This window comes from Drosophila yakuba, chromosome 3R (genome assembly GCF_016746365.2).
Source record: "Drosophila yakuba strain Tai18E2 chromosome 3R, Prin_Dyak_Tai18E2_2.1, whole genome shotgun sequence".
NCBI classification, from domain to species: Eukaryota; Metazoa; Arthropoda; class Insecta; order Diptera; family Drosophilidae; genus Drosophila; species Drosophila yakuba.
The window spans coordinates 7,855,217-7,882,147 of NC_052530.2; the positions used below are offsets into that span (position 1 = coordinate 7,855,217).

The window sequence follows — 26,931 nt, forward strand, 5'->3', positions numbered from 1 at the left end:
AATCCCACAAGATTCATTGTTCGGCCTTCCAACGCGCACCAAAACAGTTGCTCGTATACATATAAATAAAACTTCCTCGGCGGCGCATTAAAAAGCAATAAAAATAAATATGGGCGCTGGGAAACCGACACTCCACTCCACTCCACTCCAATCGAAATAAAACTTCCAACGATGCGTAAATCAAAAATCACGCGCTATAAAAAAATTAGGCCCCAATTTATACGCATCGATTTATGTGTGTTCCCAAGAACGTCTGCATCGCCCCCGTCGCATCGCCATTGCCAGCATTTCCTCCGTTATAATCTTTTCCTGCATTTAGCGCCTCCGGCTAGGGGAAACTCTACTAAATAAAAACCACTTGAAGAGGTTTGGATTTTCGGATTCTTGGCATGTGCGTGGATACCACCAGTTCGGTACTGTAATCCCCATATCGCATGAATGCTTTGCTAGCTACACACATACTTCGGTTTTTTTCCATTTGAGGGAAACTTAATTGGTCACTTTCATGGTTCAGAAAGATGGTCAGAAATTGTTATTGAGAATGTCTAGTTCTAAACAGAGCTTTGACAAATTTTAGATGATGAATGTCAATCCATCAATTTTATTGGGAATTTCAAAGTTCGTTTAGCGTGGTTTGTTTTCATAAGAAAGGAACTTGGGAGTTATTAAATCCAATATAACTTGAAAAGCTTTAATATTTTTACTGTTAATGCTTATATGGATTTTAAAAACTGCCTAAAACCACCAATGTGATTTCTTTAATGGTATGAAGTATATTCCTTCCTGACGTGTGGGATTTTACCGATTTTACCTTACAAAATCGATTATAAGAGAGTACACCTTGCTTTCTTACCTCAAGAAAGTTACATTCATTTCTGAAGCAGGCTGGAGGAATGAAAAGCTTTTTCCAACTACCTCATGAAGTCTCCAGGCCATGTGTCATTTATTATGTCATGAATGTTTTTAGAAATTCAGCATGCTCGAAAGAATCTAAATCAAAATGGGCGGGATTCCCCGGAACGAGCACAAGCCAGCGGACCAGCTTGTGAGGCATAATGCAATTTTGATGTTGTGTAAGCGCTGCTCTTAGCCCATCATCTATGCTAATTAAGTTAATTAAAAAGTACCAGCAAAGTATTTGCACTTGGCCAACTTCACGTCATAATCAAAGTGGAGGCGGCGGCGCATCGAATGGAAAATGAAGCCCAAGTCATGTCAAATGCTCTTAAAAAGCCAAAGCATCCCCTTCCTCCAGAGATGCTGGATATGAAGATGACGATGATGAGGGAAACGGAGGTGGAGATGGAGGAGGAGGAGGAGCTGTTGCCGGGGATGACTATGTTGCCATCCACAGAGTGAAGTGTCTTTATTTAAAAATGAAGAGACCTGAGACCAAAAAACGGGGCCAATTATAAGCTACGTCATTAATTTGAATAAAATTCCTAATTCTCCCAAACACACACAAAATGAAAATGCCACAAAAGAAATGTGCCACAAGAAGAAAAATATGTCCAAAACGGAAAATAACGGGGGCCGAATGACAGCAGACGGTGGCAAATAAAACATTTAGGCGGAATTATAATTTTACTTTGCTTATTTATAATTTACGTTTAAAATGTGAAACACCTGACAGCTAAAGAGAATTTATGTTTGCATGTTTTCCATTAATTTATTTTTCCGAGGCGCACCCCTCCCAAGAAAACTGCCAAGACAGCTCCACAGCTCCAGCCTCGAATTGCACGAAAATGCACAGCAGGAGGGTGCTCCCGCGGGCAGAAGGCATCGGGAGGAGCCAGAAGACGGGCACATTTCGCTATCACGTTTGGACTATAAAACAGGCCAGCCCCGGCCACACAGTTGAAGCCCAAGCCCAAGCCCCAGTCCCAGTTCCAGTCCCCGAAACACACTGATGATGTTGTTGATGACGTGGAGCGCCTAGCGAGTGCATAGCTCCGCCGAAAATGGCAATCGGGCAACCCAAGACACTGGTCCCGACCAGAAAGCAGGAGCTTCACACTCGAAGAAACAAGACACTCGAAATGGGAGCTTGATTCATATACGGGATAGAATGTATATATCATACAGCACATAGAATTCTCCTTCAAAAACGGGGACCAAAATACGGAATCAAAGTTTTCCAGCGAGTGTAATAACTTGTATTTGAATTTAAATAAGTGGCAAAAGCATTATGTTCAAATAAGGAACGTACTGTGATAAAAATGGCTTATTTTTCCGAGTGTACAGCTGGCACAGACACAAAGACAGCAGAAGACGGAGACGTCTCGACGCAGTGCAAAAACTTGTCAAGTAAATATAAACGAAATGTGTGGCACGGCACCCGGCCGGGTCCGTTTCGTTCCGTTCCGCCTCTACTTGCTTTATTTTATTCCCATTTTATTATTATTTTCACCAGGCCAAAAGACGCAGACGCTATAGCAGCAGAAGCAGCCGAAGCAGCAGCAACACACATAAAAAATATTTTTATGCAAAATTTTTATGATTTCCGTCTGGTTGCGACAGCGGCATGGGCACAAAGAGACTTCGAGGCACACAAGCCGGCCCAATTCTGATTCTGAAGCCGATTCCGATCGCAATTGCGATTGCGATGGTCCAAGCCATCTCCTTCACCTGGTTTCAATTAAAAGACACTTTTCTTTTATGTGACGGCTTATTTCTCATTACGTTCGCCATGCTCTTTGTTTTTTTTTTTTTTGTTCTCATTGGAAACGGGTTCTAGGATGCCGGGCGATGCCGAACCCGAACCCGAATCCGCATCCGAATCGGAATTGAAATTGGAAAAAGGCGACTGGGGCTGCCTGCTGGTGTTGACGGTCGTTCAAAGTTTTCTGAAGGGGCGAGTGCGATTGCGAATGTGAATGGAATGGATGCGTTCGCTCCCTTGTCTCACTTCATCAATCATTAATTTCGTTTATTTTTAGTGAAAATAATCACTTTGTGCAACATATGTGACCGAGCAGCGTTTCGCATGTGTTTGCCGGGTGCGAATGGTCTGGGATGGGGTGGATTTTGGCAGGGAGTTCATTGCGGAGCTTGACAAAGAGTCTGAAAGATGCGCACAGTCCAAACCAGAAGGAACACCTCCTTGCAATTATCAAATGGACTCTGTACCCTTCGCGGTTGCGTGATGCTGTCTCCTTTTCGGTTAGGTTAATGTGTGTGAAATGACTTTATTGGTTTTTCAGGTGGTCTGGTCGTCTGGCCCTGGGTAAATGATGGCCTTGCCTCATGCCACGGTCTATTATAGACACATGTGTCCCGGGCTTCCAAGGGTGGGCGTTTGGGGGAGTTAAGTGCGGTTTAGATGGGATAATAACACAGGCATATTCCTAACCCCACATGGGTTTCTATAAGCAGAACACACTTTGCTCTAATTGATCGATAATAGTAGAGTTCTTATTGAACTACTCTTTAGGGAAATAAACCAGTCACCAGTAGTCTATTTAATTAGGTTTCGTTCCTATACTGCCATTAATTATTAGAAATAACCTAATGTTAATCATACAAATCAGTCAATTCCCCTATTTATAACTTAAAAGGACCTTTTCATTCGAGTCAGTCAGTGAGGACGGAAAACAGATTACAACAGGCTCTATTTGTTTCTGTGTAATTTCAACTCTATTTACACAGCTAATAATGATTGCACTCTTGACTAATGGAATAGTGTTCTGATTTTACGAACCCCATGCGTTTATCTTAGTTATAATATAGTAAAAGGAGATTAGAAAAGACATTCTACTTGCTCGCCCCATTTTATCTCGATGATCAAAGTATGAAAATGCCCATTTCCTACCCAAGTTAATTGGAGCAAAGTGTCCACATAGGTTGGTAGTAAGTCAGAGTATATTTATGACAATTTTATCGTTGCCTTACCCCTGTTTAAGTGACACATCTGCTTTGTCGCAAACTCAACGGCTACCTTTCACAACTTATCGTGCGTTTGTTAACTTTCGCACAAAGCTTCCTGTAAAATACGTAAATCCTTATTCACTCGAATGACTCAGAGGCATTTCTTATCTCGCCCCAGAGCAACGAACTGAGCAATAAATATAAATAGAGAATTTTCACATACGACAAACAACACCACAGGCAAACAAGCCAACTTCCCAACTACCCAGCTACCCATCCCAAACCCACACGCACCTCGAGCTGAATTAATCAACAACTCCGGAGTTGCGTCCCGTCCCGGAGTAATTCCCCTAATGCAATACATTTCCGCCGTGCTGCGGGTGCTCAATCGGCATTCTGGTATCTGATATCTGGAAAAGCCATGCAACGTATGTACATCGGTACCAACATGATTTTTATCTATGTGTCGATAGCATAAATATGACGGCTGGTCAGGAAAAAGGTGCTTGGGTGTGTGGCTAGTGCAATTGCAGTGCGCACCTCATTGAACTTTTCAGACAAACACAATTTGTCCGATAAGGAAAAAAAGCGTCTACACGACACCCGCAAAGGGGCGGCCAGCCGAAGGGGGCGGGGCGGTCGAACGGCGCGCGCACTAATGGCCACCATTAATAATTGAAAAACTGAAACAGTCGAGCATGTGAGCAACTGAAGGATGGTGGCGCTACGTGGGGGGTGTGCCGGAGGGGAAGAGCGGAGAGGGTCTCGGATGAGGTTGGGTCGCCAATGTTAGGGGTTGGGGTGACAAAAATCTATAACCAAAAAAGTTATGAATAAGCGAGCGAGCGAGTGGAGAGCAACGACGGCCCCGACTTGCACTGAGAAAAACCCAATCATAAGGGTTCATACACTTTATTTGCAGATATGATCTTAAATTCAATAAAATCCTAACTCCAGTTGTGTATCAATGTGCAAAGTTATTTTGAAAATAGTTTTGATTAATATTGATTACTATAAAAGGCAGTAATTGAACTATTTAAGAAGTAGGATGTTGTACAAACTTTTATGAAATGCTCCGGAAATCAAGAACTAACATACTATTTTACCTTCTAAAGAAAACTGTAAGGGTAATTTTATGTCAAATTAGACTTACAGCCTTCAAGTAAAATTAAACGAATATTTTCTTGGACTAAGCTGAGAAAGGACTAAATTCCTAAGTATTAAATTAAAATACGGCCGATTGATTTATCCCACATAATAGATACATTTCAAAAAGAACCGTTAAGTACCGCTTAGAACTTTGGTCCAGTTGGAAAAGCGAATAACGAATTAGAAAAAACCAAATTTTCGCTGTGTACAAACCTGTTCTCTGCCTTCGTTGTTTCTGTTTCTGTGATTGTTGTTGTTGCTGGCGCTGGTGGTGCTGCAGATGTAGTTGTAGCTGTTGTTGTAGTTGTAGTTCATGGCTAGCTGATGAAGCTGCGACGCTGCAGCGACGCTGACGTCGCAGCGACAATGTTGGAGCTGGCTCTTCTTCTTCACCTTGTGCTGGGGCTCTTCTTCTTGCCGTTCTCCTGGTTTTACCCGTTCTTCTTGTTGTCGTTGTCTTGGGATTTAATTTGGATGAAAATGCAGCAACAGAGGAAATCGCGTGCGGAACGCAGCCAACCAGCATTGGTAACTGCAAAAATCGCAGCCCGTTTTCGGTTTTCTTTTTTTGTTTCTCCTCCGTTTACTTTTTTTGGGAGTTTCTGCAAGCTGTCCAGTAATTTTTCGTTAAATTTTCCGCTGCAGGGCAGCAGAAAGCGCACGAAGCGAACCGAAACTGAGACTGAAACTGCGATGGTCGTGCAAAATCGGATATTTCCGTCGATGGCGCGGCGGGCGGGGGGTGTTAAAATATTGGAGCAAGGTGTTTCCAAACACACAGCTGCGGCGAATTCGAAGCAATTCGCCGAGGTTCTCTGCGCAAAAGCAAAGCGGCGAAGAGATCTGAGCGGCGGCGCTACATTTGCATGGCCCTTGTTGTTGTTGCTGCTGCTGCTCACTGCTCCACCATCATTTGCACAGTTATATTATCTCTGGTCGATGGGGATCTCTCTCCCAGTCTCTCTCTCTCTCTCTTACTCTCTGAGCCTTTGCTCAAGTCGCCCCCTCTTCCTCTGGCCCACTCGCTGTGTCAATCGAATTAAAACGAATGCTCTTCGGCGAATAATTGGGTTTAGATACTTTTCTAGCAGACAAAGTTGTATTTTTGCACTTATTGATATTTAGCAAAACGCTTCGGGCAAATCACACTCACACAAAGCACACGCGCACAGCGGTTTTTCAATCTGCAGTACCCCAAACAACACACACTTTTTCCTTCTGCCTATTCCTATCCCTTTAATATTCCTCTTGAAATCGCTGGGCAATTGGCGATTTGAACCGATTTTCACTTGGCTCTTTGTTATATTGAATTTTCACCGAGACGCTCTCACAAGCAGAGACGCTTGGCTCGTTTGCTGCTGCTTCTGCTGCAATACACACCACCTACGAAACGAGCCAGGGAAATTGTATCTATGGGCTGTGTATCTACGCGGCACGCGCTGCACGTCCGCTCGCTTCGGGTTTTCGAGAGAGAATATATCTTTTTCGATACGGTACGGGTACGGTTCGCCTTCGAGGGATTGTATCTCACCGCTACAGTGTGACCGCACCACAGCGCAGCTCTGCTGCAATTTCACAGATGTGTAGCAGGGACTCAAACCATTCTCCTCATCAGCATAACGATGGCGTTTGGCGCATTAAATTAATTTCAAACAACATTCTGCAATTTTCACCAGGTATATAAATCCTTGATATTTATAATATTGTGATATTATTTTTTATTTTCTTATGAAAATACTCAAAACGCTTTAACATATATTATAAGCTCAAACGTAAACAGACCAAACAAGTAAAACGAATTAATCTTTTCCGATTTTTTATATACATATGTATTATACAAAATTCACTGTATGGCACTAGTGTCATATTGCAAAGGCGAAATATGGCGCCGCAAAAGTTGCACGTCGTTTCATTTATTTTTCTTAAGAAACAGCCAACTTTTTGTAGTCACAGTCTGAAGAAAACAAATGCGTTATATCAATAGCAGATTAATATGCCTCACTTAGAGGCACATTTCCTCTCCTCTTGGAACCCGATTTGTATAAACAAGACCCACAAAGTTTACTTAAGAAATTAGCAGGCCCGCCATTGTGTGCGGTATCAATTTGAGAACTGGCAATGCAACAAAGGGTTTTTGAACCAATAACGAAAGTATATGTTTACAAAAACGGTTTTTCGTGGCCATGTAAAACTACAATGCCAATACACAATCACTTCACAAGCTTTTTACAAAGACTTAAATCCATTCGAACAAGACATTTTATTATTTTTTTTGGTAGTATTGACTTGCACAGCTTAATTTTGCTAAATTATTAGAATTCTAAAAAAATTGTATTAATTTTTACTAATAGAATCTAAATTTAAAATATTATTTGCCATTTGCGTATGAGCATATCAGTAAAAATTGGTCAGACAAAAATTAAAACGAACAAAAAATCAATACATTTTTAAGAATTGTGGGCGTAAATGTTTTAGCGGGTTGTGGACGTTTCAGTGGACGTGGCAACGATCTAAAACAAACTTCCACGTTGTAGATGTATATCCTTTTCATGGTTGAACATGGTTTCTTCTACTTGCCACATACTCCTGATTAAGAATATATTTACCTTTTATGGTCGGAAAGGTTTCCTTCCTTCTGCATTTACTCTACGAGTAACTGGTATAACTGTACTTTACAACTCCGAGATACATATTCAGTGTTGAACATTTTTAAAATAATAATAAATAATAATAATTATAATAATAATAATTTTTAAAATAATAATGTTGCTTGGTCTCTCTACTGGATAAATTGTACACCCATGACATAAAAATAAGTGTATGATATAAATTCATAGCTTATTTTTTTATTTTATAATACCTATATCCTGTTAAACCTAAAATGTGTAAGAGGTGCTCTTGATAACTTTGGAGGTACGTCTCTTATAAACGCAAAACTTATACACCTACTGTATTGGCATAATAGTATATAAAAGTTAACTCAAAATTGTTAACCTTCATAAATAGGCTATAAATAATGAATACATCTAGATGGGTACATTAAACTGTTTTTGAATCGAAATGGTACGAGATTTATTGCCTAATGCTCGGGATCCTTAGTCTTGGGGCTTGAAGACAGTGGTTTCTCCTTTATATCAGCTTTGGGTTGGTTGAGTGTGTCGTGGTTGTGTTGCTGGTTCTTGATGATCAGCTCCCCAGTCACAGAGCAAGTTATAATTCGAGCAGCGCAGCGCATATAACGATTTCGAGCACAAAGCCAATAAGTTTTAGAACCCCGCGAATTGTTGCGATAATACCTTCAATATAAAAAAAATTTTACAAGCAGTTAATGGAATTATTCTTATTAAATTAACAATACGAAAGACTTACTCGTAGCCGCCCATCAGCAGTTTGGGCTTTCCTTTTGTGCCCTTTACTATCATTATCCCTCGCTTGCGTATTATATCTGTAAGTAAAAGATCACACGAGGGTTAGTTTAGGTCACTTATTTAATGGTATTAAATGGTACGCGCACTTTCATTTATTTCTTTCTTTTTTTTGCTTTTACTTAATTAATTTAATATTTTAAATTCAATTAAGAGAATATATCCAGAGCCCAAACTACTAAAAGGAACATTCCATTGCCATTTTGAACGGTATCTCCTAAGGTTTAACTTGATTAAATAATAATTTATTTTATAAAATGCTTTAAAATTTATTCAACAGGTATGTGCATTTTTTTAGGTCACAGATGTGAGTGCTTCGCATATTTCAGTCGGTACACCTCCTGGCCATTCTTCAGCACGTGGGTGGTGGCCCTGACCTTGCAGTTCGAACTTCGATATCTGGCACAACGCCAGTTGATGCTGCTCTTCAGTTTCCGATCCATGACAAACTCATGTCTGTCGATTACCAGCTTACGCTTTTTCTTCCGCGTGCAACTAAAGCTGGCCAAATGTGCCGTGCCTGAAAAGGAAAGCATACAGTGTTAGTTATATACAGACACAATGTAAAGCGAGAAATAAAAATATTGAATCATCTAAAGGAGGCTTGGATTATGTTTAATTTTTACATGTCTTCATCTTAATAATTATATATGACGAAATTATTACACATATTTTCAGGGTATTTTTAGGGTTTTAATCGAGTATATGAAACGTAATAAAAAGTTTCTTTCGTATAAATGTCGAATGTGGCTATTAAATTTATATAGTCCGTTTTTAAATTAATTTCTTAGGTGTACGTTTATGGTATATAAGTCTATAAAATGATTTAATATCGTTTCTTTCATTTTAATGACAGCGGTAACTATCAAGGTGTTTTCTTAGGTCCATAAAGGTCCATAAACGAGTAAACGAATACGTTTTTGTCAGAACTACGAATAAGGAATGCACGGCACAGCTTTAAGCTATAGGTTTAAATTAGGGTATATCAGCACGACAAAATCAATATTGTTTGGAATTCACAATGATAAAATATATAGTTATTCACACATTATTCAATAACAGCTTCATGTGCTGCCTTCGTTCCTGGCCAGTTGGTGAATGATTGTGTCTTCTGGAGTGCACTATTTCTTCATTTAGCACATGGAGCCGACCATGGCACTTGCTTTGGGTTGTGTACTGGGTGCAGCGCCAGTAGGTTTTCCCCTTTATGCACTTCTCTCGGACGTAGCAGAACATTTTGTGCATCAGCAGGACGTGACCCTTCTGACTGACAACGTACTCCAATGTGTTTTCTATAAAGAAACGAAACGTTAAAGGTTAGAATGGGTTACCTAGTGTAGACTTGAACAATTGGAGATGAGGAGCTAATAAAGAAGTTTGGTCAAGCAAAGTATTTTCTTTCCATTTATTATGAATGAATGATCCACTTTTGCTTGTCTCTAAAGTACACCTAATGCCAACTACAGTCTCCCTAGACGTCGTGAGTAAGGTCATTGAGCTCCTCCTCGTGGAGATCGAAGCTGACGCCGCCAGCTCCCTCCATCTCGCAGTCCAATTTGGTGGCAATTTGGTGCGGTTCCCGAAGCGTCTGCGCCTTGCTAGAGCTGTACTTGTTCCGTTTGAGCTCCGCGTGCAGGTGCTCCGCCTTGTTGATTATGAACTTGGGCGGCGTCTCCTTTAACATGGTGATGCGTGCAGGACACTTCAGCTTCTTGGTGGCCATCGAGCTGCAGCGCCACAGGATCTTCTTTTTGTTCTCGCTCATGATCAGAAAACGAATGCCATTTGCCATAATGGCAGGGCGACCGCGCAGCGATTGCGTAAAGAAAACCAGCACATCTTCTGGATTGGGGACCTCGTCGTTGGCCAGAACCACTGCAATAAAGGAAGAAAAGATTAGGTAAGATCGAAAATGCTGGCTAATACAACAATACATTCAAGAAATTGGACAATTATGTAGGTGTCTCATAGGTTTCGTCTCGTTTTATTAACATGTTTTTGAGAAAGACTCTTAAATTACACATCGAACATGTGCGCCATGCTCTGCGGAAGACTCCTCACGTTGGACACCACAGGAGTCTTTATTCTGGGCCCTACTCCCGTGCCAGGTTTTTCTTTGCGCTTCGGTCGCATGTGGCAGTGGTCATGGATCTGCCGGAAATCGTTGCTGTTTGTCTTGCTCATGCAAATAAGTACTGGGCACTTGGTATGGCGATAATACCAATGACAGCGCCAGTACAGATTGGTGCGGTTTATATTGTTGCGGAAGAACTTCATCCCATCGAGCCAGAGAAGCTGCCCGCCACGCTTGGACACGGAAAACTGGATCAGCGGATTGTTGCCGCGGTACTGTCCATGTCCGTAGTCAAATTCTGGAAGAACACCGAATGCAGAAGAAGTACTTTAGTAACTTGTTCTAAATTCTTAAACTTAGTTAAATTGGCTTAGACTGATACATAAAGGTATTAAAAAACATTTGACATGGCTTCGCTTTAATACACATATTTCACAGGCTTATGGACTAGGTGCTAAGCAGTATCGCGGCTAGAAGTCTCGGTTTCTTTGTTTCGATTTTATTTCAAGGAGTGGCGGCGGCTCGCGAGTAAGAGGAGGAGGTCCACGAGTTTCAAGCTCCGGATCCGGATCAGCTTCCATCTCAGCCTCTGGTTCCGCTTGTGCCTCGTCTTCAGCGGTTCCCAATAACTTTGATTCTGAGCCAGGCAGTGGCTTGATCTCAATGTCGTTGCTTTCCGTGTGCTGGTGCTGGTGACACAGTCGTAGGATGAGGGTGGACTCGTCATGGATGGCGATGGCAGGACAACGCTCCTTGTAATAGTTCCGGCATTTCCAGTACTGCAGATGACCACGCTTTTTGTTTCGAAAGAAGCGGAAGCCATTGATCACCAGCAACTTGCCACCGTTCTTCTTGGAGTCCGCGAAGTCAATGTGAAAGGCTGTGGATGAAACAGAAACTTTGGATTAGTTTAAGAATTTGTGTACAAGCGCTACGTCAAAGGCGTAGGTATATCCTTATGGAAAAATATGTAGTTCGTCTTAAATGTGGTTTAAAGTGTAAAGCAGTCATTTATTTAAGAGTGAATTGTTAAATGTCTAGCGGTTTTGACAGTGTGCACTTAAATGTAAGCCTTGGACGAATCCAGTGATAACGCCTTCTTCTCCCTTCTTATGAGAACAGGCAGATTCAGGTTGTTGCTAGGAAATTTCCGGCTGTGATCATGCTCGTAGGTGCATTTGATGATTCGCTCTTGTGCGTTTTTGTCAACCGCAGTCACGACACGAGCTCTGCAGACCGTCACATCCTGTTGGTGGTACAAGGGAATATGTGGTTACTTCTCCACTCTAATTTAAACAAGAGAGAACGCTATAGTCGAGTTCTCCGACTATCTGATACCCGTTACATAGCTAGTGGAAGTGCGAAGGATAAATTTCACCACTGACAGTTTTTGGCGGTTTGGGGGCGTTAGAGTGGGTGTGTTAAAAAGATTTTTTGAAAATCGAGAGCAATTTACAAGACTAAAAAAAATGTGAAAGCTGAACTGAATAAGTCAACAAACTTGCGCTGCATCTATGTCTTTGGAGTCTCAACATACTTAATCTCAACATTCTAGCTTTTATAGTTCTGAAGATCTCGACGGACGGACAGACGGACATGGCCAGATTGACTTGGCAGTTAATGCTGATCAAGAATGTATATACGATCGGAATATATATGGTCGGAAACGCTTCCTTCTGTATGTAACATTCTTTTCAACGATTCTAGTATACCTATTTGCTCTACGAATAACGGGTATAAGAATCTTTAAAATAATAGTATTAATACAAAGCAGTAAGTATAGAGCAAACAAGAGAGAACGCTATAGTCGAGTTCCCCGACTATCTGATACCCGTTACTCAGCTAGGGAAGGGAGAAGGAGAGTCTTAAACACCGTTTTTGGCGGTTTGTAGGCGTTAGAGTAGGCGTAGCAGAAAGTTTTTTGCAAATCGATAGAAATTTACAAGACCAATACAAAAATGAAAAAATTTCAAAACATTTTTCAAAAGTGTGGGCGTAGCAGCGTTGGGCGGTTTGTGGGCGTTAGAGTGGGCGTGGCAAAAAGTTTTTTGGTAAATCGATAGAAATTTACAAGACTAATACAAAAATGAACAAATATCAAAACATTTTTCAAAAGTGTGGGCGTGGCAGTTTTGGGCGGTTTGTGGGCGTTAGAGTGGGCGTGGCAACATGAATCGACAAACTTGCGCTGCGTCTATGTCTCTGGAGTCTGTATGCTTAATCTCAACTTTCTAGCTTTTGTAGTTCCTGAGATCACAGCGTTCATACGGACGGACAGACAGACGGACAGACGGACATGGTCATATCGACTTGGCCATTAGTCCTGATCAAGAATATACATATCTACATACTTTATATGGTCGGAAACGCTTCCTTCTGCCTGTTACATACATTTCAACGAATCTAGTATACCCTTTTACTCTACGAGTAACGGGTATAAAAATTTCTGTGCTTTCTCAAATTCCCTTTCTTTAAAATCTATCAGTTATAAACTCTTGTTTCTTTAACTATGCATTTGAAATATATTTTTCATAGAAAAAATTTTAATATTCTTTGCAAAGACATTAAATCATAAAAAATGTTGAGCAAACTCTAAGTGCTTTCTGGTAAAAAAAAACCTATATTCCATGATTTCAGCAAATGCTCATAGCTAAACTTACCTTTTTCGAGCATATCCAGTAGGTACGAGAGGCGGAACATCGGTTCTTAACAAACTTCTCATTCTGAAAGAGCAGCACGGTTCTTCCCCGCTGTCCAGTGCCAAAGACAGCCAGTTCTAAAAGGATTGAAAAAGATAATTAGACATTGCGAAAAACCAAAAACTTGGAAATGTTTTTTAAAAGGCATGTGTAAGTAACTACTAATCTAGCTTTCAAACGAAGAAGTGTATGTTTATTGGAAATATAGTAATGTGAACATGTCTACAAATGGTTGTGCACGCCTGAAATAGCTACATAAGTGGGCTTGGTTTTGTGAGTAATCATGTAAACGTTGCAGTTTAATCGCTTTTTGGCGCACCACCAATATATGATGTCGTTGTAGTTGGCCCGTCGATCATAGCGATATCCGTCGTAGAGCAGAACATCGCCGCTCTTGGTCCTATCGTACCGAATGCGATCCCAGTCGTCCAGGGTGCGGACGCACTTCTGTTCGGATGCCAGTCCACAGCGAACATTTTGTGGCCGTGTACCATGAGTTTTGGGTAAGAAGCTTTCGTTTCCAAAGTCAGCCAGGTTTCTCGGATCAAGCTCACCCAAACCTGAAAAGAAAAACCATGTTAAGGTGTGAACGCAACAAGATATATATTCTAAGTTTAAAAGAAAAACAACACCGCAATGCGGAATACGAATTTATACAGAGATATATATTTAAATAAAGTAAAATAAAACAAGACACCTCAATTTGCCATACATTCACATATATAAGTTCAGTTTTAAGCAAATTCATTGGAACACTCACCTGAGCTTACTAAAGACTATCATCTGCAATATAATCCTTAAACTGACAAATTGAATGATGTTATTGCAAAAAACTAAAATTTAGTTCACTATTCTTTTCTATACATATGGGTGCTTTATTGCTATAGCTATGTATGTGGCCCGATTCAGCCCGCTGAATGCTCTTTATCTAAGAATGATTGTGTACCCCGCTGACGGCGTAGCGGGATTGGCCATTCGGCAAGATGTGAGTGATGACGCGGGACCGGCATTGTTTGCGCCACTTGCTGCACTTCCAGTAGACCTTGTCCTTGTAGGCGGCGTTCCGTAGGTAACGATGCTCTCCACAATGTAAAACTCCATTTCCGGCCGGAGTACGAACATAGTGCACGTCCTCCATAGATTTGGACAAACGAACGCGCTTCATCAGCGGGTGTTGATCGGATTTTACGAGCGGAACAGTTATTACATCGAATGTCACTAAAACAAAGAAAAATAGGCAGAATTAGTAAAAAGCTACGCAATCAAACATATACATACAGATATTTTTTTTCAAATTATATAGTACACTTCGCTTAAACACATAAGACAAACAGTTTATTTTAGATTCGCATATAAATAGTCTACTCCTAGATCGCAAGGTATGGCTAGATTTTGAGTCTCGATTCATTACAGGTTGTTAAGGTCCTCGATGCTTAAGTTGAGTGTCCTTAGCTCTAGTGTTAGATCCTCGTCACCCTCCTCCTTTATGAAGCCAGTGGATACAGCCTTTCCCGACTTGTTTCGCTGTTTTCCCATGACGTTTGCCACCGAAAGCCGTTTTTTTCGCTCCGTGTTCAGGCAGGTGTGATGGCAGGATTCCAGGACTATTTTGTGCACACCTTCAACCACATTGGTGACCACTCGAGCATTGCACTTCGTGCTGCCCTGGAATAAAGATATGAAATAAAACAAGCTGATTTCTGTCTGAAACTGTCATAAAAGCCATAACTAAATAGCAAGTACAACTTAGCAACTTAGCAATAAGTTTTTTGTGTGGTTATCCTAAAGGTTACATCAATTTTGTCTTACCTTTTTTGAGCATATCCAGTAGGTCTTCAGGTTACTGCGACGATTTCGCACGTAGTTATGACCATTAAAAGCCAACAGTTTGCAACCGCGCTGTCCCCGAATAAAGGTGAGTAGGCTATGCTTGATGGCGCCCTTCATGTCATCGAGATCGTCGAATACTGTAAGATAACAAATTACCTTTAAGTAAGCTTAAATGCAAAGACTACAATTATGGAGACTGTTGAAGTGTGAATTCTATAAAATACGGGTTTGATTTTCCAGATTTATATTCTATAATAAATAGGCTATAAATTGATTCTATACAATGAGCCTAAGTTGGCCGGTTTTTATATGTTTCCTTAATAGGGCGGATGGTTATGTTGGCCGCATTTTATGGTCACATCGTGGTCTTGCCCGGTGACCACGCGGGCCTTGCATTTGTGAGCACCCGCTCGAGCGCAAGACCAATAAGTTTTTAATCCCGAGGTCTTGTTTCGAGTGAAGGTGAACTCTCCGATCTTCAGTTTTCGGCTCCCGCGAAACCCGGTGATGTACGAGTAGTACGCAACGGAATCTGAGAATAAAAAGTAGACACACATGGTTAGTACAAACGAGTGGAGAAGTAGGACTCAGATCTAAATCTAAAGGGCAAAGAGACGCTTGGGACACCAGAAACTTAGCTAACTTTAACTTTATTGAGTCAGACGAGTGTTGAGGTGATGCAATATTTTACACTTGGACTTAAGACTAGAGCGCTATGTCGTTGTTGGCGGTGCTGGAGTGGCGGGTGTTTCAAGAGGGTCCTGACGACGCTCCGCCCGGGCCGCCGCCTCTGCTTCCGCCCGCTGACGCTTTAGAGAGCCGTACTTTCGCGCCTTGGTGATAACTTCGTGGTTGTGCTCGCTGTTCAGGATGGTGAGTGTATCCAATTTGGTTTTAAGCCGCGCACGACATCGCAACACTGCAAACTAAAGGGAGAACCACAATGAATATATTGACTGATGTAGATTTGGCTTAAATGTAGGAATGCAGTTTATTTGTGAAAGATTATATTATATTTAATCAATAGGGTTCAGTTTGGCCATCTTTGATATCAGCTGACATCTGTCGCGTGCTTTATGTTCAGTTTGGTTTGGCAATTCATGATGAATGGTTTAACAGCTGATCAGCGATACTAAATCGTTAAATTTAATTTCGAAAATGATAGGTCGTTTATGAAAGTGCACCCTTTGCTTCGCCCGTTTTATGGTCCCCATAATCGGCCATCAATTCAGACTGTGCGCAATACTATCGAGAAATTTCGCATCCAGTTCACTCTTTTGGACCTCCGGCCACCGACTAGACTTCGCAGAGTACGCACTGAAGAAGATATTGTACGAGCTATTGCCGACATAGGGCACCAGATGCTTGAAAAAGTTGTCAAGAATTAGACTTCCAGAATGCAGTTTCTAAAACTACGAAGTTATATTCCACCATTAATGCCATCGAATTATCTTTATCAAATAAATAAAAAAAATCTGCTCTCTACATCCACCTGTACATTTTCTTTTTCACTTTAAAAACATAAACCTCCTAAAAAAACACCCTTTATATACAATAAAGCTTCTAAAAAAGAAGGCTGTGCGAAAATAACTAACAACTTATTAGAGTTGCTCAGAATAAGTAGAATTATTACTCAGAATTATTACTCGGAAAAGTAGGCTTCACTAATGTTAATCGCGACCAACTAGTACCTAGTTTTTTCTCTAGTAATTATATCTATAATTTTCTGTTTTGGGCATTATATAGAAGAATTTAAAGCTAAATACTAGGACGCCTGAAACGTATTTTACGAATGTATATCTCAGATCATACACTTACCTGGCTGCAGCGCCAATACGTGACGTCGTCCCGGCAGATGTGACGATTAAAGGTGTGCTGCTTGAGCATGATCTGCTTGGTGCCGTACTTGCTGACAATGAAGAAGGGGGAGTTGCTGTTGACCACTCCAGCGGACGAGGCGTTGGCCAACTGCATGGTGGCCTCGCCCACATCCACGCTGATCTGGTAGTCGAATTTGGCTACAACAAGAAGAGTTTTCCGCGTTAGTAATGCGTGCTGATTGGATTAGGGACATTTTAGTTGAGAAGAGGAAATAAAACACTTGGGATTGCTTTAATGGATTTCGGTATATTGTACATCGTGGGTTCGGCCTATGACTACATACACATCCTACATCCTACAAGCACTGCAGACAGTGCTGGGCGTGCTCATGATGCCTGGTGAGTCGAGGTCGTCGGCTCAGCTCCACGAGGACATAGTAGGACGGGCAGTTCCTGGTCAAGCAATGGAAGTAGGTTCGGTACTGCATGGCGCGGGTTTTCTTGTAGGATTTCCTGCCGACCATCAGGAATTCGCCCTGGGCGGTGCGTTTCAAGCGGACGCCCTTGTTCTGGTCTTTTGCTGGAGAAGATGAAGGTACGATGATGAAATGACGGTTGCCACATGAGTGCTTAATGTAGCTATCGCATGCAAGTGTGTATATTTTTATGTGAAAATTACATTGCTTCGGGTTTGTGTAAATTCATTTAATATTGGGGGTAAAAGGCATCCTTAGGCATTAGTTTAGCGGGCACCTTGCCACCCAAAAACCGAGGCGGATGGTTGTGGGCATTCTTCCCCAGCTTGATCCCTCCATCGAACTTGGTTATGGCCCTCGCGGAGCACTTGTTCTCATTTAGACGCTTGCCGTTTCCGTCAGAACAGATCCAATTGACCGTAGCCCGGAAACTGGCCTCCTTCTTGTACATGTATCCATTGAATACCAGGTTAAAGCCCTGTTTCTGGTTTTTCAGGAAGAAATACTCATGTTTATCGATCCACTGGCCACGCGGAATATCCCCGATGAACTGACCTGTAATGGAGGTTCATAGGAAACTGGCTTTATTACCCGGGTGGCTTGAAAATTAAATGTATAGCCCACAGAAAAACACATGAAAGTTTGGGGTGCTGAGTAAACTATTTATTGCAGGCAATTCCCGGTACACTCTACTATTTATAGCCGCTTATTTATATCACTTGTGGGAGTTTGTAGCTACTTACAAGTCGATTTATAGTCTACTATTCTAGTATTTCGCTACAGATCCTTTTCGTGGACAAGGAGGGTTCCATAGCAGCAAGGTGGGCTCACCTGGGGACTCACCTGGACAGCGGAGAAAAACCACCTTGCTTCCCCAAGTTACTAGTTCACCTTATATTCAAATATAACATCCATTTGGCACTTTTTTTTGGAGGTATTCCTTTTTGAGACACCAACAACAACAAAGATGACAATCGCTGCACACACACAGACGCGCATAGAACAATCACTCACTCGCTGCATTTTTGCAGGACAATTCACAGTCCACCATTTCCGGACATTTATTACCATGCTGCACTTAGCCACATTTAATCCTGTTCACCATTTACTAACTCTAAAATACCAATTTGTTTGTCAAAAAACAAAAACGGAGCGAACACAACACGGCGAAAAAATAACAACTACAACAAAAATGGCGTGTCAACAGCAGCAGAATCAGTGCTGTTAGCAGAAGCAATCGGTTATCGGCTGTTAACTGTATTTAAATCATAACGGTTTTTTTTTTTTAGATTTTTGATGTACAAGGAGCTTAGCAATGTTTTTATTTTATTTCACTGATATTCTTGCTATTTTTTCATTCTTTCAGAGGGGTTTCTTTATATTTTATATAACAGAACTTTTCAGATATAAACAATGCTAAGTTAATGCTGTTAAGAAAATATTTTAATGTTAGCTTACAGCCTTATAATCGATGATATCCAGGCATCCATCTAACGCTCTAACGCTACTATTGTAAGAATAACCTTTCATATTTAAAGGGATCCCTTTCAGGTTTTTTTTCAGCTAAACTCTTTGACTGATTAATAAATAAATACAGGTGATTTATTCAACTGCACTAGCCAAATAGTAAATCAGTAAACGATAGTGTTAGGTGCCAACCATCGATAACATAGTAAGAACTTATCCCAGCTCTAAAGTACAGTGCTCTTCTTCTTTAAACCGTGTTTTTCGTGCATTAAAAATTGTATTCTATATATTTGTACATTACTCCCAGCTTGAAAACCAATAAAATACACAAGAACCAGCTAAAGACCCTTCTCAGTTGTTTTATTTTAATTTTTCGTCCGAAAAGCCCAATCTTACACAGATGCTTTAACCTGTTGCGTTTGATTCTCCAATTGACAGCCGCCACATCCTCATCTGCAACTAAGATTCCACCACGTAAACGCGGCAGACCGAAAACCAAGGTTGAGGATCAGACGCCCAAGCCAAAGCTCCTGGAAAAATTACAGGCGGCGACCCTGAATGAGGAGGCAAGCGAACCTGCAGTGTACGCCTCCACAACGAAAGGTGAGTCCGAAACCTGGCTAGAATCCTGCCCACAGATAACCAAGCTATTTCCACGCTCCATTCGCAGGCGGTGTCAAGCTAATCTTCAATGGCCACCTGTTCAAGTTCTCATTCCGCAAAGCGGACTACTCCGTGTTTCAGTGCTGCTACCGTGAGCATGGAGAGGAGTGCAAGGTGCGGGTGGTATGCGACCAAAAAAGGGTATTTCCTTACGAGGGCGAGCACGTGCACTTTATGCAGGCCAGCGACAAAAGCTGCCTGCCCTCCCAGTTTATGCCGGGCGAATCGGGTGTCATATCCTCGCTGTCGCCCAGCAAGGACACCAAGGTGGAGCTGCTAATCAAAAACACCACCAAGCTCGAGGATGCCGGCGACAAGGAGGATGAAGATTTTGAGGAGTTTGAGATTCAGGAGATCGACGAGATTGAATTGGACGAACCGGAGAAGACTCCCGCCAAGGAGGAAGAAGTGGACCCCAATGATTTCCGTGAAAAAATCAAGCGACGACTTCAAAAGGCACTGCAGAACAAGAAGAAGTGACACAGAATATGCCTTAGAACTTCAAATTATACTTTTTACTATATTAACTTAACTATGATCAAGAAGGCTCAAAAAGCCCAACAGTACAATATCAGATCTGCCTAAGAGCTTGACTTTATACTTTCTATATTCAATCGGGTTTTAAATACCCATAATATTCTAAATAATTAAGTTTTTCGTAATAAAACGATGTCAATAAATCAGACCTTAAACCATTTCACTAGCTAGTAAGCTCTAACTTAATACGTAACTGTACTCAAAACCGTTTTTAAATGATAAGTAACACACTTTTTCTGCCTTTCAGTTACTCAACACGTCCGCAACTGTGGTCCACAGATGTTCCTGATCAGCCGCAAGGGCGGCACTCTTTTGACCATTAACAACTTTGTATACCGCTCCAATCTCAAGTTTTTCGGCAAAAGCAATAATATCCTGTACTGGGAGTGCGTTCAAAACCGATCGGTTAAATGCCGCAGCCGATTAAAGACCATCGGAGATGATCTCTATGTAACCAATGGTTCGTAAAGTGCAAGCAAAGGCCTTATACCACATAATGACTTCTTTCCATATTCAGATGTGCACAATCATATGGGCGACAACAAGCGTATTGAGGCGGCTAAGGCCGCTGGGATGCTAATCCACAAGAAGCTCAGTTCCCTCACAGCCGCTGATAAAATCCAGGGTTCCTGGAAAATGGATACCGAGGGCAACCTAGACCAGCTGCCCAAGATTTAACCGGTTCCTAGACATTCCCAACCCAACGTCCAAGTTCTGTTAGGGCTAAGCTAATGTATTCTACTATTGTTCTTGAAAGTATATCATTGATTTAGACTGAGTGTCCCGAGCCTAGTTAGAATGGGTAAGTAGCCTGTTCATCTGGGATCTCAAAATATCATTTTTGTAATTCTTAAAGTCCCGGGTAATATTATTTATTCTGTTCTCATTGCCTAGACGCTTTTGACCACGGCACTGACTTAAAAAATGGCTTGTGTTCCGTACAAAATATGAACTTTTAATAAAATCAGATGAACATCTAAACGAAATGCAATTATATGATCTCGTCAAAAGATACGTGAGATTCCTGGCTGAATCTCTAATTAGACAAACTTTCAAAGTGGTTCACTACATACTAAATAGTTTGTGTTTATTTTGTGCGCTTAAGAGATCTAATCCCATTTTTTTTGCAAGATTTACAAATCAATCCATTTTCGTGGGTCCGTGCTGAAATCTAATTTAGAGTTGAGCTATGCACGACTACTTTGATATTTCACTTTGCCTTAAGTTATTAATTTTTAATGTTTTAATTTAGAAACTGTCTGGCTTTTTCGAGAAATCCATATAAACTATATGCTAATTTTGGTGTATTTCTGACAACTTACGATTTTCTCGTGTAGCTGGTAAATATTTACGATAAATTATGAAGCCTTGTATATAACCTGTGCATTGCTAGAGTTGGAATGTTCTTGATATTGAGAACAGGACTACGTTTAGTCCTAATCTGTAGTGACCCAAGGCATTTTTAGATTTTCTAGCTTAGCCCTGACATTTTTATGGTTGTGCGATGAGCACGTGCTGCGGTATTTCACCTCGGAGTCCACCATGAATGTGGAGGCTCGGGCCTTGCAACCCTTGTGATGATACATACAGCGCCACGATCCGATTAGGTTGTCCTTGCCCAAAATGCGGTGGACGATAAAGTGCTCATTAGCAATGATTAGCCTCGGCCGTCTATGAGCAGCAAGATTAAACTCCGCAGGCCCGTCAAAATGCAACAGCTTTTTTGAATAACGCCTGCGATCTGAAACAAAAAACATTAAGTCAGAAAATTGTCTTGATAATGTGCAGAAATCTATTGTGTAGCTAGTGTAAATAGCTAAAACAGTATAGTAGAGTAAATGTTTCTATTATCTTTATTTTGGTTTGTAAATTGCTTAAGCTAATCAGGACCTATAAAATTTTGCACTTAGCTTAGGTTTAGGTGGGTCGATTTGCAGTATGCAATTTTTGGAATATTTTAAGGACTTTCTAGTAGCTTCCAACTCAACCGTGATGTTATTCAATATTTCGGAAGTTAAAACCATATGACACCCGTCATTATTCCTACTACGTTATACAAACAAGGTATATTATGTCCTTAAAATTCTGCAGACTCTTGCCCACTAAAAATCGCTCACCTTAGGTACACTCTACATCGACATTAGTTCAACAGATTATTTAAACCACAGAATTTAGTGAGCCCACACCCGACGGGGCTAGTAATCTTTGCTGATAAAGACGGCACCGTGGGCCTGGTGCTGTTGCATCAGTGCCATCATCTGCGGCGTCTGCACGTGGGGCAGGGAGAGGGGCATCGCCAATGACATGGAGACGGGCACAGGTACCGTCACCGGCATGCCGAGGTGGGTGGGAGCTGTGGCGTATGTTGTCGGAGGCATCTGCGAGACTTGGGTCATCATCTCCATCGCAGGAATGGACGTCGCCGAGGTGACCACAGGATTAGGGTTGGGCGGTGAATTTTTAACCGCAGGCACAGTGCCGTTGGCCTTGGCCTGGCAGTAAAGTTGACACAGGGGCAGCAGCTCCTTGTGCCGCCTCTTGATATGGCTGAGAAAGTTCCCCGTGGACTTGGTGGTACCGGAGATTAGTCCGTGACATGTTGTGCAGGTGGCCTGGATAGCTCCTGGCGTCTTCTGGTTGGGCTGGATGTTCTTGTAGAACTTACCGTCCAATATCTTGGGCAGGGTAAAGGGTTTTCGGAACGATTCCTCGTCGCTTAAATAGGTGACAGCCAAGGCGGCCACAGCAGCATCCGTTGACTGTCCAGGCGTCGGTGAAGGCTCCATTTTGATCTTAACTGCAAAATGAAAATATTAACAGATTAGTTGGGATTTCAGTAGGCTAGCAAACTATAGTAGGCACAGAACGAGAACACGCATAACTACATATTGTGTGCACATTTCATTAAATTTATTTAGGTTAAGGTAGAGCTGAAATCTATGAGTAAATTATATTAACTGCTGGTTGATCAGAGCCTACTGCAGCTCCGGGAATTCGTCCAGCAAGTCAGTCGTGAGATCCATCGAGTTGACTTCCGGACCATGAGTGTGCGGAGCGCCAGCGATGCGCAGGGTGACATCTTGCACTTTGGAGGTCACCAAGGTGGCTCGGCAGCTGTGTTTCACGTAGCGTGAGCACCGCCAGAAGACGTTCTTCAGACTTTGGCGATTCACGACATACCGGTAGCCCTCGTAGACCAGCATTACCCTGCCTCGCTGAGTCGTGGTGTAATGGATGCTGGCGCTGGTGGTTTTGCCATCGAAGAGCGCCTTTAGCGACTGGATGACACCTGGAAAGGGGATAAAGGCGGTTCACAGACATTAGTTTTAGGAGTTTTAGGTTATTTTAGGAGCTCTAGGTGAGACCACTAGCTACTGCACAAGAGGTTTAGTGGGAAGTTCTATTACAGGCATTTATTTCGGTTTACGAATGCAAAAATCAATTTAAACTAGTTCCCCTCCTTGACCACCATAAGTTTAAGCGTAGACAGCTTGTGGTCAATGAACTCCTGTACTGCGGATGGGGTCAGCTGGTTTCCGCGCAAGGCAAAAACTTTGCACACATGGGCTGGAAAGATGGGATAAAACACAGGTTAGTAATACTCTTCGTGCAAGGGACGTAGCCTTCATTATGTACTTATGATGTCTAGGAGCAGGTCCTCGTCCGCGCCCTCCTCGTGATGGGCGATGCGCACCAGCTTATCTTTACCAATCACCAGATCCATTACCCGGCACGTATATATCATCGGCATGGGGATATATGCCTTAGCAAGCGCCACCTTGGACACAAAGACCCGACTGCCATCGAATAAAGGGATAGCATCAGCATCTTTAGGGGACTTCTGCACGCTATCTGTTGCTGGTTTCCTTGGATGCTCCGTGGGCTTCGGGATGGCGGTGTCCTTTTTTAGGCCATCTGGAACGGCACATGGGTGCAAAGCCGATTATAACACTTTGTCTTGTGAGGTCAAAAGAAAACGTAAACAAAATAAAACACGGATAATGCGGTTTTCGTTATACGGAGCCTTTATTTCATTTTGATTAAGAAACAGTCGCATACACTTTCAGAGCAGTTCTGGAGTGCAAGGATCCAAAGCAGCTTTCCCATTATATTTTACATTCATTGCCCAATTTCACATAATAAAACACAAATTATTTATTAAAATTAAGTCCACGCGAGTCACAGAAAGACAAGGAAATGGCAGCAACCAGGCCAGGGCTGCACTCGACGCACAGTGAGTCCTCGGTAAGCCAAAGGCTAATAAATAAATAAACTCACAAGGCCCACGTACCCCTTCATATGTTTACTAAATTATAGAAAAATTTGAATATTCGGCCAGAGCTGGTAATAATAGAATATCCCATAAAGGTTATTAGTAAAATAAAGAGGTTTCCTTTTTCCATTTGTTCATAAATTTGTTCAGTATTTTTGCTTATTCCTGTAGCTACTGTACTCCCAAACATTGCAGCCCTGAGTGCATACGCTTGATCTGGCAACTCTATAAAAATGTCGCCTACAGTTGTGAAAAAATAAAGTGAATTCTGAAAATGGTTGTTAATTTACTAAACAAAAGGTGAAATTAAAATTTGTAATGGCCCGGAAAAAGTGAATTGTGTTGGTGGAGACCCAGCTGTGAATGAAAAGCCCGCTTTCCTAAGAAGGGAGCCCATGCCGAGTAATGAAGATGAATAAATGCCGACGACGCCTCGAATTTCAAGCAATTGTGTACAAATGTTAAAACAAGATTTCAAAGCGACGCAATGCGCGCAATGTTAATAAAGTATAGAAACTACAGTGTAGGAGCAGGCATATATTACTTGGCGGATCATCTTGGGCAATCAATCAGTCAGAGCGCTCTAATCAATACCCGTTCCTCCCATTCCAACTTGTGTCTTGCAGAACAGGAAGATGACTACAAGGTGCACCTGCCGCTCCTGGTGGCAAGGAAAAAGAAGACTCCCGGTGGCTCACGCAAGCAGAACTTTGACCACCTGGAGGTGAGCTTCACCAGAAGCAACCGCGGTAACAACCTGCTGACCATCGATGGGAAACCCTTCACCCTCAATCGCCGGATCAAGGATGTCTGCTACTGGGAGTGCGTCAAACTGCGCTGCAAGTACATCAAGTGCTCCGCCCGCGTGGTGACCAAATCCAATCGGATCTCGGCACTGCGCGGGCTCCACAACCATCCCTAAGTTACGAACTACCTGTGCCATCTCATTAGTCTAATAAAGGTGCTTACATTGAACAAGTTTATATCTTCCGCCTCTCCTGTCGTTGTGGATAGTTTGTAGTGTTCTTACGCAACTGAGGAGGTCTTCTGACTAATCCTTTTCAATTCTTGCAGCATGCTACCAACTGGTGCCCAATCGCCGCGGTGGGAAGAACCTCATCTTCCAGGGGCACATGTACTCCGTGGAACGTAAGTACCGAAATAGCATCAACTGGGTGTGTTCCAAGAACAGCAACAGCGTGCTCCGCTGCCCGGCGAGGTGCGTCACAAATCGGGAAAGTGTTAACGGCATCAAGCTGAGCCACCGTCGCCACAATCACCCGGCGGATTCCTTTAAGCCACACAAGCGCTGTCGAAAGCGTCACGGGAATCGCAACAGCAAGTAACCATGTTCCAGGCGACTTTCAGCAAAGCATGCAGCTTTCGAACCAGGATTTGCTAAATTGTTAGTTACACTAAATTTAAATGTATTAATTATAAATGTATTCTCATCGATGTCAAATTGTTACATTTTGGTGAAATGGAAGCACTGTTCATTTGGTCTAGGACTTTCACATATCCGAATCGCTTAAATAATACTTACCAGCATGTTACCCATAAACTTATGCTAATTTTATATTGTAGTTAATATCCATACAATTTATGACTTACGATGCAAATCTCTCAACAGATTTTCGGCACCGTATTGTTTGCCGACAGAACGGATTTACGATAATCGATGGCTACCGCTTCGTGATCGGCACTACAAATCTGCGTCGCACCTATTTGAAGTGCGCCAACTTTCGCAGCAACTGCCGGGCCCGGGCCATAATAAATAGGGACACGAACAAAGTGCGGATGAGGCATGAGGGCCACAATCACAGCCGTAAGGATGCGGTGAGCGGACGTAGCTCTAAGAAGTAGCAGGTACCAAGCTGTCTACAGGAATAAACATGATGTTTCCGTTAAAAAATGTTTGACTGCTTTTCACTACCACTACCAACAAAATAACCATAATAACCTTACATCCTCACATATAAATTGAAAGACTGACCGGGATCTAACTAAATTCGAAAATCTTTTGCAGATAACTCGAAGCTAGCCCAGTATGTGCGCTCCAACCGAGGAACCGATCTTGTTTACCACGAAGGAAACACATACACACCCAATGAAAAGCTGAGGGAGGGACAAAAGAGTCGGGACTGGAAGTGCTCAATGTACCACAAGGCCAAGTGCCGGGCACGGCTGGTTACTCGCATCACCGGTGGAGGGGATATTATTCACGTGACCAGCAACCTGCATACACACCCCACAATGTACACCACGCAGAAAATTGACACACGCGTGGATGACCAGAAACTGTGCCTCGAGAGGAATCCACTCTGCGTTAACACACGATCGATCAAAATGTAGAGCCTGACTGGTTAGGATTAGCATGATCTGCAAATGAAATAACACATTGGTGAACAGTTTTATGAGTTATGCATGAGTATCACTGCCAAAAGCTAGTTTTGAACCTAATGTGCCAGCCTCAATTACATATCCAAACCAAAGGATATTTTTCTCGAACGAATTTTAGTATTAAAATGTATTAAAAAAATACTTCAAAAATACTTTAAAAACATTTAAGTAAATTTATTTATTTATATTAGACATATTTCTTTAAGTTGTTTTATTGTTGCACTTTACTTCGGTTTTCATAACTAATTCTA

General features: G+C 42.0%; 7 protein-coding genes and 1 long non-coding RNA gene across 36 annotated transcripts in view; 6 read left to right on the plus strand and 2 right to left on the minus strand.

Annotated features, from left to right (window-relative positions):
- LOC6535922 overlaps nt 1-6,492 on the minus strand; it is a 31,056-nt gene extending 24,564 nt beyond the window's left edge. For 2 of the 4 annotated variants that reach the window (XM_002096502.4, XM_039375587.1), the window contains exon 1: nt 5,230-6,492. In XM_002096502.4, the coding sequence (XP_002096538.2) occupies nt 5,230-5,331 (102 nt within the window). In that variant the 5' untranslated portion in view covers nt 5,332-6,492. The remainder of the gene's footprint in view (nt 1-5,229) is intronic. The other 2 variants (XM_039375589.2, XM_039375588.2) reach the window with 1 other exon arrangement.
- LOC26534983 lies at nt 499-2,659 on the plus strand. Of its 2 annotated transcripts, none has more exons than XR_005561494.2 (2): nt 499-2,346; nt 2,414-2,659. It is a non-coding gene; the product is annotated as an uncharacterized LOC26534983 (long non-coding RNA). The 2 variants fall into 2 exon arrangements; XR_001453697.3 differs by having other exon boundaries at nt 499-2,307.
- A 1,343-nt stretch (nt 6,493-7,835) lies between the features above and the next one.
- LOC6535942 (modifier of mdg4) overlaps nt 7,836-26,931 on the minus strand; it is a 28,690-nt gene continuing 9,594 nt past the window's right edge. Inside the window, exons 1-4 of one of the 24 annotated variants that reach the window (XM_039375593.2) lie at nt 13,975-14,123; nt 13,534-13,774; nt 13,176-13,291; nt 11,506-11,761 (exon numbers count right to left, since the gene is read on the minus strand). In XM_039375593.2, the coding sequence (XP_039231527.1) occupies nt 11,576-11,761; nt 13,176-13,291; nt 13,534-13,708 (477 nt within the window). In that variant the 5' untranslated portion in view covers nt 13,709-13,774; nt 13,975-14,123 and the 3' untranslated portion in view covers nt 11,506-11,575. Of the gene's footprint in view, nt 8,313-8,385; nt 8,462-8,486; nt 8,962-9,266; nt 9,734-9,832; nt 10,317-10,398; nt 10,814-10,916; nt 11,396-11,505; nt 11,762-13,175; nt 13,292-13,385; nt 13,775-13,974; nt 14,433-14,527; nt 14,880-15,023; nt 15,182-15,271; nt 15,577-15,678; nt 15,971-16,862; nt 17,063-17,151; nt 17,445-17,494; nt 17,896-21,061; nt 21,749-21,837; nt 22,805-22,900; nt 23,297-23,405; nt 23,575-23,643; nt 23,923-26,931 lie in introns of those variants that run through there. The other 23 variants (XM_039375592.2, XM_039375590.1, XM_015191976.3 and 20 more) reach the window with 23 other exon arrangements.
- On the plus strand, nt 19,080-20,150 carry LOC6535933 (modifier of mdg4; the record flags this gene model as incomplete). Its single annotated transcript, XM_002096513.4, has 2 exons — nt 19,080-19,410; nt 19,478-20,150. Coding segments are annotated over 2 exons (804 nt in total), but the record flags the coding sequence as incomplete, so codon positions are not given.
- LOC26535246 lies at nt 24,480-25,263 on the plus strand. The gene is made up of 2 exons (XM_015191983.3): nt 24,480-24,852; nt 24,907-25,263. Exons 1-2 carry the CDS (start codon nt 24,768-24,770, stop codon nt 25,200-25,202), a joined length of 381 nt encoding a protein of 126 aa, XP_015047469.1. The 5' UTR covers nt 24,480-24,767; the 3' UTR covers nt 25,203-25,263.
- On the plus strand, nt 25,175-26,447 carry LOC6535937. Of its 2 annotated transcripts, none has more exons than XM_043207116.1 (3): nt 25,175-25,241; nt 25,355-25,429; nt 25,911-26,192. In XM_043207116.1, exons 2-3 carry the CDS (start codon nt 25,414-25,416, stop codon nt 26,141-26,143), a joined length of 249 nt encoding a protein of 82 aa, XP_043063051.1. In that variant the 5' UTR covers nt 25,175-25,241; nt 25,355-25,413; the 3' UTR covers nt 26,144-26,192. The 2 variants fall into 2 exon arrangements, with proteins under 2 accessions (XP_043063051.1, XP_015047471.3); XM_015191985.3 differs by lacking the exons at nt 25,175-25,241; nt 25,355-25,429 and adding exons at nt 25,550-25,685; nt 26,307-26,447 and having other exon boundaries at nt 25,911-26,146.
- LOC122319444 lies at nt 25,414-25,841 on the plus strand. The gene has a single exon (XM_043207117.1). It carries the CDS (start codon nt 25,414-25,416, stop codon nt 25,624-25,626), a length of 213 nt encoding a protein of 70 aa, XP_043063052.1. The 3' UTR covers nt 25,627-25,841.
- On the plus strand, nt 26,435-26,821 carry LOC120321769. The gene has a single exon (XM_039375595.2). It carries the CDS (start codon nt 26,435-26,437, stop codon nt 26,630-26,632), a length of 198 nt encoding a protein of 65 aa, XP_039231529.1. The 3' UTR covers nt 26,633-26,821.